We start from the raw sequence: 18,218 nt of genomic DNA, 5'->3' as shown, positions 1-18,218 counted from the left end.
AGACCTCGGAACAGTGCTTGAGTCTGCTCTAAATATACACAAGCGACGTCACAGCACAGAACCAGAACGCTGTGTTGCGAGAGCCAATCAGCGCTGAGCTGCTCCGATGTTGGATCTAATTGGCTACTGCTGCTCTCGTGGCGCTGGATGCGGAAGTCATTCACACCGGGGCGCTAGATGTTACGACGTGTGTGGCATTTCCACAAGAAGTATAACGTAGAAAAAGTGGTAAATTATTCCGTGGCGGATGGCGGAAAATATTTTTCCACGGAGCAAAGTAACGGAGATAAGCCACGCCCCCTCAACGACGCGTATGACGGGGTTAAACCACAAACAGTCGAGCTAGTAAACTCACGCGAGTAAGCGCTGTCAATTCTGTTTGTGACAGGGTTCACAGTTCACACACATGCTGACCAATGGCTCTCCAGGACCTTTACAGGACTTTAAACCAAATTTCCATGATTAAACATTTTGTGTATACATGAAAAAGTGAGAAGATGTAATATGTAATATATATATATATACACATCAAGTTAACTTAGGTTTCATAGTCAAATGAATGGAAACAAATTGCTTGTTGCAAAGTAGAAGGACAATATTGACTTTGAAAAATTGGTACGAAAGACTAAATGAGTAGCCGAATACCACTTCGCTATTTATTATCTCATCTAACGTGTTGGTTCAGCGCCATGCCATTATTTTGAAGGGTAACCAAACCGGAAAAAACGTGTCTGATGTCCGTTGTGCTCACGGGTGTTAACAGTTGTGGCGACGAAGGGTCTTTCCTCTCAACTTCTTTAGTTTGAAAAACATTCCTATTCTCGTTATGGCTTCCGTGGTGCCCATTAAGGTAATAACCCGAAATGTGTTGTCACACTGAAAGTCCTCCAAACTGAACATGTTCCGTCATAACGCAGTGACACGGGGACATCAACGAACATGCTGTACCTAATTAATGTTATTTCATGCCAGGTGGGCTGCTGTGACAAACATGGATGGGCGGGAAACGCTCCTAAATATCGCTCGCTGTTCGTGTTGCACTGTTCTATGAAAGCCGTGCTTGTAATCTTTAGTAAACCAGCAAGCAGCCACAGCTAAGAACATAATACAAGCTACGGTGTGCATGCTAACTACAATGTTGCAATATGAGTTACAGTTGAAACAGCTAGCTAGGGTCAACGATCATCTCAGGTTGAGTTGATTTGGACGTGACAGTTAAAAGCTGTCAGCAGGTAAGCAAGGTAAACAATGGTACGATATAACTAATTACAATTATAATAGTACTCGAGTATTTGCTTTTCATTCTACTTTGTACTTCTACTCCCCCACATTTCAGCAGGAACCATTGTCTGTTTTAGTTATTTCACAGATTATAAGTGATGCATACCTAACCTAATAAACTTAGAACATGTGATTTATTTATTATTAATATAGAACAGATTATACAACTATATGTGAAACAGTGAAATTAAAATAATCATTGGTTGCAATCATATAATATATCAGGTGGAACCATCTGAACAATGTAACATATTGGCAGTAGGTTTATCTCTGGCTTTGTATTATATTTTAAGTAATATATCCGTATTGAAAGTCCTAGAAATGTATACATCTTTCAAATGTTATGGTGTGAAGTAAATATTTGCCTCTATTATTACACTACTTAACATTCTTACCCTGGAGCAATGCTGTTAACTGACTTCAAACAAACATATGGACAAACAGATGACATTCTACCTCGTGGGGAAATGACAGCATCTTGTCGTCCTCTCTTTGGGTTTTTCAGTTGATAATGAGTCAGTGACTGATTTGATTGTGTGCTCACTGAGTTTTAAACACCAAAATACATTTATATCTTGTGTTTTGCGCATGATCTAATTCCTTATACTTTACATAAAACACATTATGAAAAGTAAAATAAAAAAATGTTTCTAAAAATGAAGTGTTTTGGCCAGATATGAACTCTGATGTAATTGTTTTTTGATGACTTGTTTTTTTTATAGATTGGAATAATTGGTGGTTCAGGCCTTAATGATCCCGATATCTTGGAGGGGAGAACTGAGCGTTATGTGGACACACCGTATGGAAAGGTTTGTTTTGTTTTGTGGTCCAAAGATGTTTCTTGTTCAAGAGAGTAGTGTAAACAATATGTTCTACTACCATTCTGGCCTGTTTTACTTGTAAATTAATCCATAGTAGTCTGTTGTATAATTTGATTATTCTGCTCCTCTTGAACAGCCATCCGACGCTCTGATACTGGGGAAGATAAAAAATGTGGAATGTGTGCTCCTTGCCAGGTAAGTGAGGGTGTTTTTCTTTTATCTTAAAATATCAATTTCTTCTATTACCACCATCTAGTGGATCTTCACTGACAGCACCTTGTCAATATTTCACTCCATATAAACAATGAGGTGCCAAGAGTCTCATACTAATACTTCTAATATAGCTAATAACATTTCTTATAATAATAATAGAAAAATCCCACTTTATTTTTATATTACCTTTCTAAACAATTGTACACATTGATTTGCAATTAAAACAGAATACATGTAAATACACAAAGAGAATGAAATGAACTAAAAGCAGAAAACATTGAGTTAAACAAACTAAAATGTTATGAAACGCAAATCAAATTGCACAAAAGCAATACAAAAAAATGAATTTTCAAAAGTGATTTGTTTGTAATCAATAATGCAGACTGGAGGCCCTAACATGTTACCACTGTAAGTCTTAAAGCCACTTGTGGGCGAATGGGGGAACATGTTAGGACGTCTGCCATAAATAAATTCACTGTCCAATGTGCTTTGTCTCTTGCTCCGTGACACCATAGCATAACAGAAGCAATGTCCAATACTATTGCAATACATTACATGTTGCTTACAACATAACACAGGATCATGTTGACTCAGCGACAGTCAGAAACTGTTTGCTTCCCATTGTCAAACGTGCTCGCGATTCAATCACCGGGAGATGGAAAGAAAAGCGACGCCGTTTAGTATTCGGTGTGGGGGAGAGGAGAGGAGGGGTAAAGTGGGGGTTAGTTCAAACCTTTACCTATCGAGGGGAAAAAGCGTGCCTTAAGGACAGAAGTGCGCGCGACACCCCGGGTGGTATCGGAACAATCTCCGCGGAGAGAAACACTGGTTCTTAATTACGCGTCAGGACTAGCTCACCCCAACCCACTCAAGTGTACAAAGCTCGGATAGTGGTCGGTATGAGACACTCAGACTTTAATACTAATTTATGACAAACTTCGCAGCGGGGACTCGACCGTTACGAGTCTCGGTCTCTAAACCAACCACGGTTCGACCGAGAGCCGGAGGTCTCCCAGTTACTCTATATCTCTCCCAGTACAAATGTCAGTGTGTGTGAAGAATCAGTATGTGCCCAAAGGTCAGTAGGTGTAGATGTGCGGACGTAGCCCAGACTCACCTCGGCGGCTGCACGAGCTGGTCTTGGATCTCTCAGGTGGATCTCCGGTGGAGGAGAAGCGTCGAAGAAGAAAAAGATTCACAGCCGAGTATAAAGTTTAAAACTGCAAGGCAGCGAGTATTTTATTCAAACAAAGAAGTAAAATGTAAGAAAAAAAGGTTCAACAAGATAAGACAGTCAACCGGCCGTATCCCGGAGCAAAACCCTAACAACTTGCTTTATGTTTTATATGCTCGTAATTTCAAGCTTTGTTCCTCATTATCTCCACATTTGACAAGGGTCCAAGCTGGCCTTTCGACCTATGAGAAATTCACATTTATTTGCCATACTTCCAACACCATCCACACCTGTTCTCATTAGCAGGCACTTATCTATATGCCTATTAATGTTACTGTGCCACCCTGTGTTCAAAAGTAGGAACTGCATGTCCCAATTCACCCGGTGTTTCCCTTAAAGATAGCAGAAAGCAACAAAACTACCTTTTGGCTCCAACAAATAATATCTTTTAAATCAATTAAAAAAGCAACAGGTGGTCCGTGTAAGGAAATCAGGATTGGTGAAGTGTCGTCATGTTTCCTATTCTGAGTTGAAATTCAGGCAGCAGAATTATTGATGAGTTAGAGGTGGGTGAGGGATGTTTTGTTGACGCCACAGTTACAGTAGACTAATAAAGGCGATTTCTTGATTTTTGTGAGAGAGAGATGGTCTAATCTTTTAAATATTTAAAGAGGATGAAAGCAGGATTCATCCATTGATGCTTACATGTTAGTGTAAGGTTACGATTTGGTAGTCGAGTAGATTTAAAGGTTTCAGACATTAATGAACATTAATAAACAATGTGTATCTTGAATGTTTTTTCTTGATCTTAGGCATGGGAGACAACACACAATAATGCCGTCCAACGTGAACTACCAGGCCAACATCTGGGCACTGAGAGAAGAGGGCTGCACGCATCTGTTGGTTACCACAGCCTGTGGCTCACTCCGGGAGGAGATTCAGCCAGGAGACATTGTCATCATAGATCAGTTCATTGACAGGTGAGTGGTATGTAAACACAAGAGCAGGTTAGGGTTCAGACATTTGTTTCTTCTTCCCGAGTTCTTTCAGGAAGTAGAGGAAACAGAAATGTCAGAGCATTTAAATAAAGTGGCTACATTTTCTTTGTTTTATGAATGAAACTCCTTTGAGTAAGATTTTATTAACTGTCTTGAATGTGTTCCTTTAATCAGTTTGCCATTGGTTGTCGTCCTGCAACAACTTTACAGGATGTGCATTGCACAATATTTCAAACATCTTCTCCCACATCTCACTAATTAATAATAATGCATTTAATTTATATAGCTCTTTTCAAGGTACTCAAAGACACTTTACATAACATATTTTAAACATCCTAAAAGCTATACAATAAAAACTAGAACGGGCACTCGGTAGAGCGCATACCTTCGCCGCAGCCATTTTTTTGGTACCTTTTCATGACCTTGACCTTTGACCCGATCGATCCCAAAATCTAATCAAATGGTCCCCGGATAATAACCAATCATCCCACCAAATTTCATGCGATTCGGTTTAATACTTTTTGAGTTATGCGAATAACACACATACAAACAAATAAATAAATACACAGCGATCAAAACATAACCTTCCGCATTCTCAGAATGCGAAGGTAATAACTAAAAATTGACAATAAAAACAATAACAGCATCGAGCACATTAAAAGGGCGACTGTGGTTAGCAGGTGCGACTTTCAATCGGGAGGTTGGCGGTTCAATCCTCGCCCTAGTCGATGTTTCCTTGAGCGAGACACTTAACCCTGAATTGCATTTGACAATTCCAACATTTGTTAACTATCATGAAGAATGGAAAATCTCTGCCTGATGTTTGGTTCAACTCTCAAGTGTCATAGTTTGCTCACAGCGTCAGTGAGAATATAAATATGCTTTCACTGTGTCGAACCTCTTCTAGAAATAGTTGACACGAATATGATAATTAACAGATTATTGTCAACAGTCAGGGCTCCATCCAGTCTCTTGTTTCATTTTGCTGTATCACTTTTCTCTTCCCTTCAGTTCTCATACAATTCACTGAGCTAATAATAATACCCTGTTTTTGTGTCCATCATAGAGAGGTCTTGTCCACATGAAGATGTGCTTATATTTAAGTAACTGTAGTACAGGTTTATATTGAGATCAGTTGATCTCAATATAAACTGGCTTTTGATACTTATTTTGGTGCGAGTTGAACACAAATCCAACGGGTTTAATTCACGCTCGCGCACTTTATTCTGAGAATATCTTTCTGTTCCACTAATGTGTGAACGCATACTCTGTGAGTAGTGTCTGACCTGCAGGCCCATACTTGGTACTGGCGTACCGTGCTCTAGACGGATCGGGCCCCGTCTACATCCGGGATATGGTCACACCGTACACCCCGGCACGTTCGCTCCGCTCGGCAACAGCCAACCGACTTGTGACTCCTGCACCTCGAGCTAATCACTCGAAATCCAGACTGTTTGCTGTCCTGGCTCCTCAGTGGTGGAACGAGCTCCCCACTGACATCAGGACAGCAGAAAGTCTCTACATCTTCCGTCGGAGACTGAAAACACACCTTTTCCGACTATATCTGGATTAAAACACAGATTAGCACTTCAGTGGCACTTAGATAGCACTTACTTATGGTACTTTTGTAGTTCGACTATGTTGAGGAAATGTTACTTCCTGTATTCTTGTTGATCTTAGTTTGTACTCTAGGTTGAAATGCACTTATTGTAAGTCGCTTTGGATAAAAGCGTCTGCTAAATGACATGTAATGTGTGTAGCATGACCCCGTTTTAGTGTTCCACTCGCTCAGTAAGTTGATTGCACAAATTCCATGAAATAACCTAATAGATGCAGTTTCTCTAGGAGGGCTTATTTGTTGCCAGTGAGTTTGCTTACAGGTGGCTGTATTGAGATACTTCCTTCCCACAGTCATGTCAGTGTGTTCCTCTGCACATTGTGTATTGCTGCATCACGTTGCCTGTGGCCGGGCTTGGCCGTGTTGTTGAATAACTTCACTACTGCATTAAGCACGGACGAGATCTATTTATCAGAAATGAGGAAGTTGCTTGTTCAGACTTGTTCAGACTTGTCCTGCAGCATGTGACACTATGTTTTGGAAAGCTTCACATTATTGAATCCACAATTGTTATGTCAACTCTGTTTTCTTTTTTTAAACGCCTCCTAGTTTGACCCTTGATTTAGGTGACATTTTGTTGATCTGTTTTTCACGTCCCGTAAAACCTAAACACAGCTCAATCACACATGGGTGCACTAATAATATACAATGCATCTATTTGCAAACTGAAACTGAATGGGGTTTATATCAATACTATCTGAATAATGTTAGGATTTCAAAGCTTTAGGTCTTTCCTGTGTCAGACCGAGATACATAGATAGATAAATACTTTATTCATCCACAGGGGGACATTTATTTGTCGCAGCAGCAATCAAGGTTACAATATATACAATACAATAGCAGAGCAGGACATATTAAATTTAAGAAAATTAAATAATAATGGAAACAAAGTTAAGTGTGTATAAAGTATATACAGTGAAAGCGCTGCAAGATTTATTGATGTTTATTAAATGTGAACAGAGGTGATTTATTATGAAGTCTAATAGCAGTGGACAGGAATGTTCTCCAGTATCTGTCCTTGTGACAGCAGAATTGAAGCAGTCTGTTGGAGAACGTGCTCCGCTGTCCCTGCAGCAGGTGGTGGAGAGGGTGGTCCGGGTTATCTAATATGGACAATAATTTTTTCCGTGTCCTCCTCTCCACCACCTGTTCCGGATAGTCCTGTTTGCAGCCAATGATGGAGCCGGCCTTCCTCACCAGCTTAGTGAGTCTGTTGGTGTCTCCGGCTCCAACGCCGCTCCCCCCAGCAGACTACGGAGAAGTACAGAGCGCTGGCCACAACAGTAGAACATCTCAAAGATCTTGCTCCACACATCAAAGGATCGAAGTTTCCTTAAGAAAAAGAGTCGACTCATCCCCTTCGGATGTTGAAGAATTGGTAGAATATGTTTAATGCTTAGTAGTCCATACCACAGCCTTCTTGCATTTTAGGAAAACATAACATATTTGATCATTATAGGCTGTAGGAGCCATTTTCTACTACAATTATTCAGAAATGCCATTGCCATGGAAATGTTAAGACAAGATAATTTGATTTCTATAGCGTAAATGGTCATTGTACTGGGTGGTCATAGTTTATCCCACACACTGCTGCTCTTTATTTTAGGCAGGGTGGAACTTCAGCTGGCAAACTCTATTTAGGCAATGACTTTGGACTTCCAATGCCACAGTTGTGAGTCAGAGATAGGGTTGGGCAGGAACTTCAAAATATTATCTGACTGTTGGCAAATATTTTGGATGTCTGAGATAATTGTGGTTTGACTAAGCAGTCCCTGGGAAAATGAAAGTAAATCTAACACCACTTACAAATATACCTTTTTCGTCTTCCCACAATAATGATGATCCTTGTAGGAGATACAGGGAGACTTAAAATCCCCAATGTTCTCAGGTCGCTAGGCTCAGTGAACTTCTTGTATACTCATGGTCCGGCTCCATGAAGAGCTGAAGCTGGCATGTTGCCTGGTGGAACCCCACTGACTCAGCACAGCTGGGAAATTGGACAACTGTTGTTGGCGTGGGTAAAAGACCAGGTTGCTGCTGTTCTCTTTTAATGCTTTTATAGTTCTGATCAGCTGTAAAAGTACTGTTGATACAATGTTGAATAAAATCCAATGCTCGAAAGAATTCAACCACTCTGAAAAACCCTTTTTTTTCCCCTGAAGGGTTATTTGGGAGTTTTTCCTGGTCCGATGTGAGGTTTTGGGGCAGGGATGTCTGTGTACAGATTGTAAAGCACTCCGAGACAAATTTGTAATTTGTGAAATTGGGCTATACAAATAAACTGAATTGAATTGAATTGATGTTTTTCACTAAAACTGTGTCCACTTTGGAAGATTTCAAACGGGCAACATTATTATTTAGATTATGTACACAATTAACTTTTAATTTGCCACTCTACTGTTGATATCATAGTGTGTATGTTGACTGACAATGTTTCTTTGGATTGTTTTGTCCTCTGTCATTGCTGAACATATAGTATTAGTTATCTTTAGTGTTTTGGGAACAAATCAAACAAACTCATTATTTTATTTAAATTGTATTTATTAGTAACAGTTGAACCTGCAATGTCATCTTTTATTAGCTTTGCTTGCCTTGATAACTAACGTTCAGTTCTTCCTTTGTGCTTCTTTTGGCCAGGACTACAAAGAGGGCTCAGACGCTGTATGACGGGCAGCCCACCAGTCCTCCAGGAGTGAGTCATATTCCTATGGCTGAGCCGTTCTGTAACAGAACCAGAGAGGTGGGTCCTCAAGTGCCTGTACATAAATCCCATTTCATACATGCCACTTCCTGTGCGCCTTAAGCTTGGCTTGTGTTTTAAAATATATATATATTAGCTGGCCCGACCAAAGTAGACCAGAAATATGAGGATAGTAGAGAGGTGAAAAAAGATGCACATCTAAGAGTCAATTTGATGACAGCTAAGATACATCTCATATTCAGGATTCAAGATTTAGGTTACCAACCGCCTAGGATTTATTTAACATTTTTAAAATGTGAAACTCTTAGCTTCTGACTATGCAAGTTATTTTTATAGAAATAGAATTACTTTAATTGCTGCCATTGTGTTCATTATAATTCAGAAATCAATGTTATGAAATTAAATAAGAAAATGTTCAAAGTCCATTGAGAACAGTGAGATTGCTGTTTTCATGTAGTTTTTTTAAATCTCCAGTTTGTCCCTATTGAAAACATTAAGTCACAAAACTTGGAGGTCCACAAAAAGTCTTTTAAAAAGAATATCTGCAGATCTGCACAAATACGGATGAACGGATGCCACACAGCATAGCAAGTAGTGTTTTAATACAGTTTAGAGAATGAGATGAACATCTAATAAAACCATGGTTTATGGACACAGTTTCTAACTCCAATTCCTGGTGCAGGTTCTGGTTGAGGTGGCTCGGAGCCTGGGGGTCAAGTGTCATGTCCGAGGGACAATGCTGAGTATTGAGGGGCCGCGCTTTTCCACGCGTGCAGAAAGCCTGATGTTCCGCCAGTGGGGCGCTGATGTCATCAATATGACCACTGTGCCAGAGGTGGTCCTTGCCAAGGAGGCTGGCTTGTGCTATGCCAGCATTGCCATGGCAACAGACTACGACTGTTGGAAGGAGCACGAGGAGGCGGTGAGTGGCAGGCTGGAAGTCCTAAGAGACGTTTTTATTAGTTTGATATCCCTTCTGTCCTCGTGTGAGTCAGTATCAGCAAAATGGGACGCACGCTTTGTGCACAATGGGTGACATGACCTCTTTCCTTTTGTTAGCCAGCAAGTAAAGTGTATTTATATTGCACTCATCACAGACAAAGTGTCACAAAGAGCAAAGTACAATACACAGTAAAAGATGGTGTAATAAAATAAATGTTGTGCAGCCTGCAGTGACACATTTCTTATTTGTTATTTGCTTTTAGTTTTCTTGATTCCCTCTTCTTTTTTTTTATTGAGCTGACCATGTCATCTGATTTTATACTATCTACCTTTACTGAGCTGTGATGATTAACCCAGATCCATCTTCACTTATTACTGGCTTACGAGCCATTTTAGGACTAGTTAAACTCGCTCATTGGACAGCATGCCGTCATGTGTCTGTGTCTAAAACTAACAACTTCTTGAAAGGAGAAACTTGGTGAAAGGGAAAGCTTATTCTTGTTATCTCCACAGTCGTCTCCTTTGCAGTATAACCACATCTCGGTCTCCTGAAGCTACTGTGGATCATTTTAAACCGCTTAATTTAATCTGATGGTTCATGACACGATGACATGAGCACACTCAAGGGCATCTTAATCAAATTTAATCTTAACTTGAGTTTTCATGTCTAGGTCATAGTATCCTAAAATTAAAAGCATCTCTTTTCATTCTAGTCGTAACTTTATATCGCTATTTACTCTCTTTCCCCAGATGATGTCACCCTGTTCCTCTACTGTTCAGAGATTCTCTCTTCCCTTTCCTTATTAACCCGGTTGCCTCTAATCAGACAGCTGGTCCTTTAAACTGTTTGATTACCTAAGGAGGCTCCAGGAACCCCTGAGGGTTGATTACACATAACCTTTAGTTCTGCAAACTAATGTAAAAGGATGTACCAGACAAACATGTTTCATTTCACTTGCAGAGAAAGACTTTGGTGCAGAATTTATTGTTTTCTCCTCACTTTTCGAAGCTTTTCTGAGTCGTGCTTGAAACGAGGAGGAGCTCTATGGAGCAGGAACCACAATGTTTGGGTGCACAACTATTGGATCAATTTAAATGGCTTGATTAATTAAATAGCCCCATATTGTTTGAGTACACATTCAGTGTCTCACAAAATGTCTTTTGATTTTACTTTTCCAGAAAGTAAATCTAATAAGTATGAACTGCAAACGGGGAAAGCAAAAATTACCTTTTTTTTCTAAAATGGCCAATCGGTCACTTCCAAGGCTTTCCTGTCCAAAGTTTAATTTTCCTTTCTTATGCTGTGAATTTCAGAAGAGCGTTACATTTTAGGTGGGAACAAAAATATGATTTGCTTATATAAAGAGTTTCCAATTGCTTCAAATACCACTAAAATGTTAAGAAAAAACTGTTTCTGCATCATTGTTGTCTTTCATTTTATTGGTTTGATGGGGTTTTGACAAACATTTTCTCCATCTGTTCACTGCAAGTAGACAAAAGAATTTGTAGCTTCTTTTGGCTTCCGATTGACCTTCTCCCTCAGACACTCTGGATGATGCGGCTGATTTACTGTGTGTGGGCGAGTTTGGGCTCATTTGTCACAGACCCAACCAAACTCACAACTCCACTTCCGAGTTCCTGCAGCTGACCTCTTCCCCCTCCGGTTGCAGAACGCTCACCACATCCTTCCGACTCTCCCCCCCCCCCCCCCACACACACACACACCCTCATACTACCTCCTGTCCCCCCCCTTCAGTCAGCTTGCCTGCCAGCCTCCGGTCGAGGCCCTGCCAAAAGAGGTTGAGTCACTGAGTCATCAGCTTCGCTGTCTTCATCCTGGCAAACACCACAAAAACGTGAACCTAATGTGACATGAAAACAAAGCTTCTGAAGGGAGGGGTTAGTTAAGGCCACAGGAGAAAACACGAGCACAGAAAGGAAACAATGTTGTCACTTACTGTCCTAAACACTGTACGTCAGGCTGAATAATGTCTATTAACACCTAATTTCATGCAGGCATACTTAAATATTTTACCCTAACCGTGTGAGTGAGTGAGTCCTTCGTTTCTTTACGTGATTACAGCAGATAAATAAGCATAAAATCTGCTCCATTGCTCAAAATGTCATCCTTTTCTAGCAATCTTCATTTGACGTCCATTGAAGGTTATTTCGAGAAAAACTGTCTCTTGAATCTGAAAGATTTTTAATAACCTGACCACAGAAGCTCTACGCGTGATAGTGAGGATAGCATCTTCCCTCAATTCAATTCAATTCAATTCAGTTTATTTGTATAGCCCATTTTCACAAATTACAAATTTGTCTCGGAGTGCTTTACAATCTGTACACATAGACATCCCTGCCCCAAAACCTCACATCGGACCAGGAAAAACTCCCAAATAACCCTTCAGGGGGAAAAAAAGGGAAGAAACCTGGAGGAGAACAACAGAGGAGGATCCCTCTCCAGGATGGACAGATGCAATAGATGTATCAATGTATCAATCATGTATCGCTGCCACAAATGTCCATGGAGATTTTTTTCTTTGTTATTCACATCGCAAACATGTCATCGTACATTTTTAGGGAAATACAAAATGATTGTAACACTGAAAAGTCGTGAAATGTGCATTTCTGTAAATGATTCATATCACACGCCAGCTGTTTTTCTTCCCTTTGTTCTCTAGGTCTGCGTTGACAACGTACTGAAGACGATGAAGGAGAACGCCAACAAAGCCAGCAGTATCCTGCTGACGGCGATCCCTCAGATTAGTCAGATGGACTGGGCTCAGACAATGAAGACCTTGAAAGTAAGTTCTCAACTTCATGATGACTCTTTTCCATTTACGAAGACATTAGGGAGGTTTTGAAAGAGGGTCTGTTTACCTTTTTAGCTGGCTATCTTTGACTGACATCCTTCCGTGTCACTGAGCCGTAAACTGTTTTAACTGAGTAATCGAACCATCTGGAGCTTTATCACTCAAAACACCAGCCGCTCATGAGGGTGATTATTCCCACAAGGCTGACTCGGATACTATCAGTGTGCCGTGTTGCACCTTTTTTATGTTGTTATACAAAATAAACTCAACGGAAATCTGTATTTGCAAACATTAAACGTGAAAACACACCATGACTGCATAATAGTCTTAACTCAATATATGTGTTGATAAATAAAGAGTGCACATGTTTGATAAACACATTATATTAATTGCACCTTAGTGAATGTAGTAGTGGGCATTTATTTGCAACAATACTTTTAAACATGCTTGAAGTACTTTGAGGTTGCAGAAAGGTAAGTAGTTACACTTCTATTCAAAACTTTGTTCTCACTTTGTTTATTGGAGATGTTTACACTTTATAAAAAGTTCCAGTTCCAAGAAAGCTCTCTACTAATTACTTTATTTAAATTGTGGTATTGGTAACAGGCACATATGTTTCAATAAAAACATTTTTTTAATGTTTATGTATAATCTTTTTTTTCCAACTTTCGAGGAACATTAGCATTTGGCCACAGGTTACTCTGAAACGAATGCTTCTGTCACATGATCAAAACATAGTTATTGTTGCTCTACATCTTTGAGACGTACAAGAGGGGAAACGATCTGTTTTGTTCTTTCTGTTGCAGTCGACGGCTCAGTCTTCGGTCATGTTACCTAAACACTAAGCATTTTGAACCACCCGCACCGACACGGACAACAGACTCGACGCCGCCTGTGGATTTGTCATCAGTGAATCACAAAAAAGTGCCTCTCATAAATAATGCATGTGCTCTGGCTGCAGCTGGAGTCTCAAAGTACACAACTTGCCACAGTCCACTCATTTTTCTCTGAAACACTCAGTGTCCCACCATATGTTCAGGTACAAAACATTTAAAACATCAAAAATCTTTTAAACGTTATACTCGATATCATTTTTTGTGGATTCATATTTTTGTTGTGGTTAACTTTCAAATGTATATATTTGCCTGTAAACCATTGGTGTCTGTATTGCTATTAATGCAGGATACAATACAAATGCTTTGGGAGTTTAGCACATGAATACGTTGTTATTCGTCTTTAAGTCAAATCTGATGTTTTAAAAGCATCGGATGCCCTCAAGTAAAATGTTACATGCCTGGATACACGTCAGAAAAATGTTGTCTGATCAATTTTTTTTTTTTCCAGCTATCATTAAATCAGCTAATTGACATTATTTTGGAATGCTTTAAAGAAACTGACTGACAGATGACTGGCATTTTTTTCACACTTAAAATGTTTAATATACTGTACTGTTCATCAAAATAATGAAATTGGCCACATCTGTTGCAGTGCTGGGCCTCCTGTCACCGCTCATGTTTGTCATTTCTGTTTTCTTATCTGCTTCACCTGAATATCATCACACTCCATCGTATCTTAAAATATTTGTCACCTTGTGTCTCCTCTCTGTCGGCTTGTGTGTATATGCATGCATTACGCAGCGAACATTGGCTCAATAAAAACTACAGTGATTTAGGTTTTGAAGTCTGAAAAACATTCAAATGCTTTAAGCAACTTCAACTGATTCAAATGAATCTTTTCCTTTTCATTTTCAGTTTATTTAAAAAAAAATCATAGATTCATAAAAAATGCTAAAACAAGTGTGCAAAAGAATAATAATTAGAAAAGAAAGACAGGATAATAAAGACGGTTCATAAATGTCCCCTGAACAGAGTTCAGATTTGAGATTTTGGTCATGATGCAATTTGGCCAATGATTTGAATAATCAACCATAAAACAGCGTGTTGACGTTCGGTGAACAGGATTCATTGTCGATATATAAAAGATAAGTACTCCATGGCAAAGTTAAAATACCGGGCCTCAGGCAGACTAGACCTGCATGAGCATTTATCTGTAGACAACAGCGTTAGTTATGCCCATCATGGTTTTGGGGACTTTACAGAGTTATTGCCAAACCTCCCTTTGGGTTCATGAAGCCATAACAACTATAGGTTCAACTAAACCGAGCTCATGTTTAACTCGCAGAAACAGAGAAGCATTGAATAGTTTAATGAGTCGTGTTTGTGTTTAAATAATATTGTGTCTCCCCCTTCGTGTTCTCCTTTGCAATGAAAGTGTGGCTATTGACTCATAATTGCAACCCAACCTATATCCATATAGAAAAGCAATTTCTAAATATCTAGTTAACACAAATATTTACTTTGGTACATTAAGTCAACCAACTTCTATATAATGTAGCCTAAAGTCAAATAATGATGTCCTTTAGAAAAAAATGCAAAATATCTTAGTCCTGCTTCTTAAAATACTAAATCTTACATTTTATTAAAGTGCATAATAAACGAGTTCTGAATATCATTTGTACAGGCAGGAAGTGAGACTTTCTGCAGAATAAATATATTTTTACAGAACAGTATCATTTCGAATGGCTTTGGTTAAATATTTGACATGGAAATATATTCTAAATACTATTACGACTCCTATTTGTGTAATATAAATGATTGAACAACATGGTAAAACTGCATTATAAAAAGTTGGATTCCTTATAGGCCTGCCCTATTTGAATGACACAGGGGAAAGTAAATCAACATGCATCATAGTTTGTTAATCTCGCTATACGCAATACACCACATCGCTGCCTTTAAAATATTGTGGACTATAAAGTTATTTATCATAACAGCGACCCTGAGACTATCAATTTGACTAGATTTCGTTACGAAATTAAATAAAGACGCTTATAAGCAAATAACCTGACAAATAAATAAGTTGTGTTACAGCAGAACCGTCGGTGCGTCATTGAGGCAGCAGGCCTCTTCAGGCCCCGTTTCAGAGTCCCGATCAGAACATAAATACCGCGGAGTGGCGGCCCACTTCACAGACACTGAAGAAAGTCCACCACGTCCACGTGGCCCTTCTCTCTGGCCACATCGATGGGCTGATGGTTTGTATTGTCTCTGGCCTGCGGGTCAGCACGGAATGTCACCAGCAGCCGCACGGTGTCCACAAAGCCCGCCCTGGCCGCGTCATGCAGCGGCGTGGTGCCGGTGCTCCGGTCCCTCACGTTGGGAACCGCTCCGTGGTTCAGTAACACTCGAGCCACCGGCGTGCTGCCCATCATCATCACCTTCATCAGACAAATAACTGCGAGTTAGAATCTCATTTGATTTGGCGTAAGTACATAATATATGTGTTTTTACTAAAAGAGCATAAGGGCCAGAGTTTGACCTGGAATTTAATCAAATCACACCCGACACAAATAACCACTCAATTTTTACCCTGATATGTGATCAACCGGATTAGGAAATGGGCCTAGAAGACAAATCAGGCCCGTGCCATTCGGAGCTTTGTGAACTGAAGCTCGAGATAATACGCTAACCCATGTGCTACCATTTAATTTACTGTACTCAATTTATTGAGTGGAAATATGAGGAAGATGAGCAACTGGAAGCACATTGAACGGACCAAACAATGCACGGATTTCCATTCCTTCCGATTTTTTTTAGACTCTTATTTCGTATCGTTTTCTTGATTGAATAACAATTACATGACATGAAACTAACTCGAGAGAACAGGATTGTTGTTTTATTCCTCAGTTTATGATGCAAGCCCTCTTCACAGATGAGTCTGCATATTGAGACACGTGATAATTTTTCATAAAATAATTTTAGATTTTCAAGATACATGGTGGGCAATGCTGTTTGTGAGTGCAGGTGTTATGGTGTTTATTCTGCTAATATCGGTGCTGTAATAGACTGTTTTAGATTATTATTTTTTTAAGTCAGACTTAATCCAATTTTTTGTGGCAATTGGGGAGCAAGTTATGAGGACTTTGAAGCGCTTTGATAACACTTCTTTTAACGGAGCCTTAATGCCCCATAAACATGCGTCAACCGCACGCTTAAGTGTTTGGCCTGATAACATTTATGTCTGTTGTAAATCGTGCGGCCGTCAAATGCTCCATACGGAGTTATAGTTTCGTTTCATTTAGCTTAATGATGCATTATATTACATTGATAGGAAAGCTGGATAGTGCTATTTCCTCAATAAAAGCAAGCCGAAGTTTGATCTATAAAGCGAAATAAAGAAACAATATAGCCTGGTTGAAAAGTTTTCCCGAGTGTGCAATATTTGTTGTCATATAAGGAGGTTATTGACGTTAACTCCGTTCATAAAACACCGAAAGAAATGCGACTGTTGTCAGACGAAGCGCATCTGACTCTGACCTGGAGAGCGGTTCGTCCGAAACAGTTCTCCCCGTTAACTTGAGCTCCTGCCCGCAGCAGATCCTCCACATCTGCCGTGCTCCCCGTCGCTGCGGCTGTTGTCAGTTTATCCTGCAGAGTCATGTCCAGAAATCTGCAGCGAGAGCGTCCGTGAATCTGTCACTTTGTCGTTGTGACAGGTATGACCAAATATTTGAGGAAGCCACCGAGTGCGATTGGAATAGTCAGGTATACATAATATTTGACGTGTGGCCGTGTGGCGGTGTGTCCTCCCCCCCCCCCGTCCACTCGGTCTGCCCGGTCCACAGGTCTTCTGGGTCGGACAAGTAAGCGGTTGCCTGTCCAGCGATCGGGTCCGTGTGCCTGGTTCTTTGAATGGGTGACGTCAGTGTCTGTTGCTGCAGTGGCGCGATTGTGCGCATGCGCGCTGCTACAACTGGTCCGACCCTGACTTGTGATGATAAAAAACAACTCCTCCCGACAAATGTAACAAGTTCCCAACAAATTCAAACGCCGGTTCGGGGGCGGTTCGCTCCGTGAACGCAGCTGCGCATGTGCTATGTATCTTACCAGAGGCTGCAAATCATTTGCAAATCATTTGGAGTGTATGCTGGTCACTGAAAAAAGGAAGTTGAAAAGACAATCTCAGCTAATCTTCGTACAATAAAAGCTCTGGAGTGTTCGATCATGTCGTATGCCGTTGTCATGGAACTATTAGATATGAGATGTTTTTTTCTTTTTTTCCTCTCACTAAACTTGAATAACAAGAACATGCTCATAAAATATCGGGTGATGAAGATCATGTCATATGAGCAGCAGCAGCAGACCAGCTACTAATTGGAATTTGGAGGGGATTGTTTCGTCAACTGATATGTTTGTAAATTTGATGGTGATTGGCAGCTTACTGTAAGGGGGTCAGGAGCTCTTATGAATGATTCATTATGATAGCAAAATGACCGGGTGCAAAAGGCGAGCCCCTTCAGTGTTTGCCATGGCTGAATTCATTTGCTGGGGACCGAAGACAAAGTTGATCTGCTGGGCCAAGTTAGAGAAGGCTAATACATCCATGAGTTTGAAAGACTTTTCAGGAACAAACAAAGCTCATATCTGGACTATGCCTAGCCTTATTGACATATACGTATTTTATCGATTGTAAATATTGTTTTCTGGAGACTCCGTGAACATGTCTTGTGTGTGTGGGCGTGGTTGTCGGTTGAGGGGTTTGCGTGCGCGTCGCTGTCGTTACAGCCTTTGGTCCGCTTGGAGGAGTCCAGGTTTGGA

General features: G+C 40.2%; 2 protein-coding genes across 2 annotated transcripts; one reads left to right on the top strand and one right to left on the bottom strand.

Moving 5' to 3' along the window:
• The first annotated feature begins 728 nt into the window (after positions 1 to 728).
• mtap (methylthioadenosine phosphorylase) lies at positions 729 to 14,153 on the top strand. Its single transcript, XM_056408477.1, has 8 exons — positions 729 to 850; positions 2,004 to 2,090; positions 2,239 to 2,297; positions 4,302 to 4,469; positions 8,743 to 8,845; positions 9,489 to 9,728; positions 12,430 to 12,552; positions 13,368 to 14,153. Exons 1-8 carry the CDS (start codon positions 827 to 829, stop codon positions 13,404 to 13,406), a joined length of 843 nt encoding a protein of 280 aa, XP_056264452.1. The 5' UTR covers positions 729 to 826; the 3' UTR covers positions 13,407 to 14,153.
• Positions 14,154 to 14,268: 115 nt separating this feature from the next.
• cdkn2a/b (cyclin-dependent kinase inhibitor 2A/B (p15, inhibits CDK4)) lies at positions 14,269 to 17,264 on the bottom strand. Its single transcript, XM_056408485.1, has 2 exons — positions 16,938 to 17,264; positions 14,269 to 15,838 (listed from the first exon to the last, which is right to left on the bottom strand). The coding sequence occupies exons 1-2, from the start codon at positions 17,058 to 17,060 to the stop codon at positions 15,587 to 15,589; spliced, it is 375 nt and encodes a 124-aa protein (XP_056264460.1). The 5' UTR covers positions 17,061 to 17,264; the 3' UTR covers positions 14,269 to 15,586.
• Between the last annotated feature and the right edge of the window lie 954 nt (positions 17,265 to 18,218).

Source organism: Pseudoliparis swirei, chromosome 24 (genome assembly GCF_029220125.1).
Source record: "Pseudoliparis swirei isolate HS2019 ecotype Mariana Trench chromosome 24, NWPU_hadal_v1, whole genome shotgun sequence".
Taxonomy (NCBI): domain Eukaryota; kingdom Metazoa; phylum Chordata; class Actinopteri; order Perciformes; family Liparidae; genus Pseudoliparis; species Pseudoliparis swirei.
The sequence above is the reverse complement of the archived record's forward strand: the minus strand, read 5'-3'. Positions and strand labels throughout refer to the sequence as shown.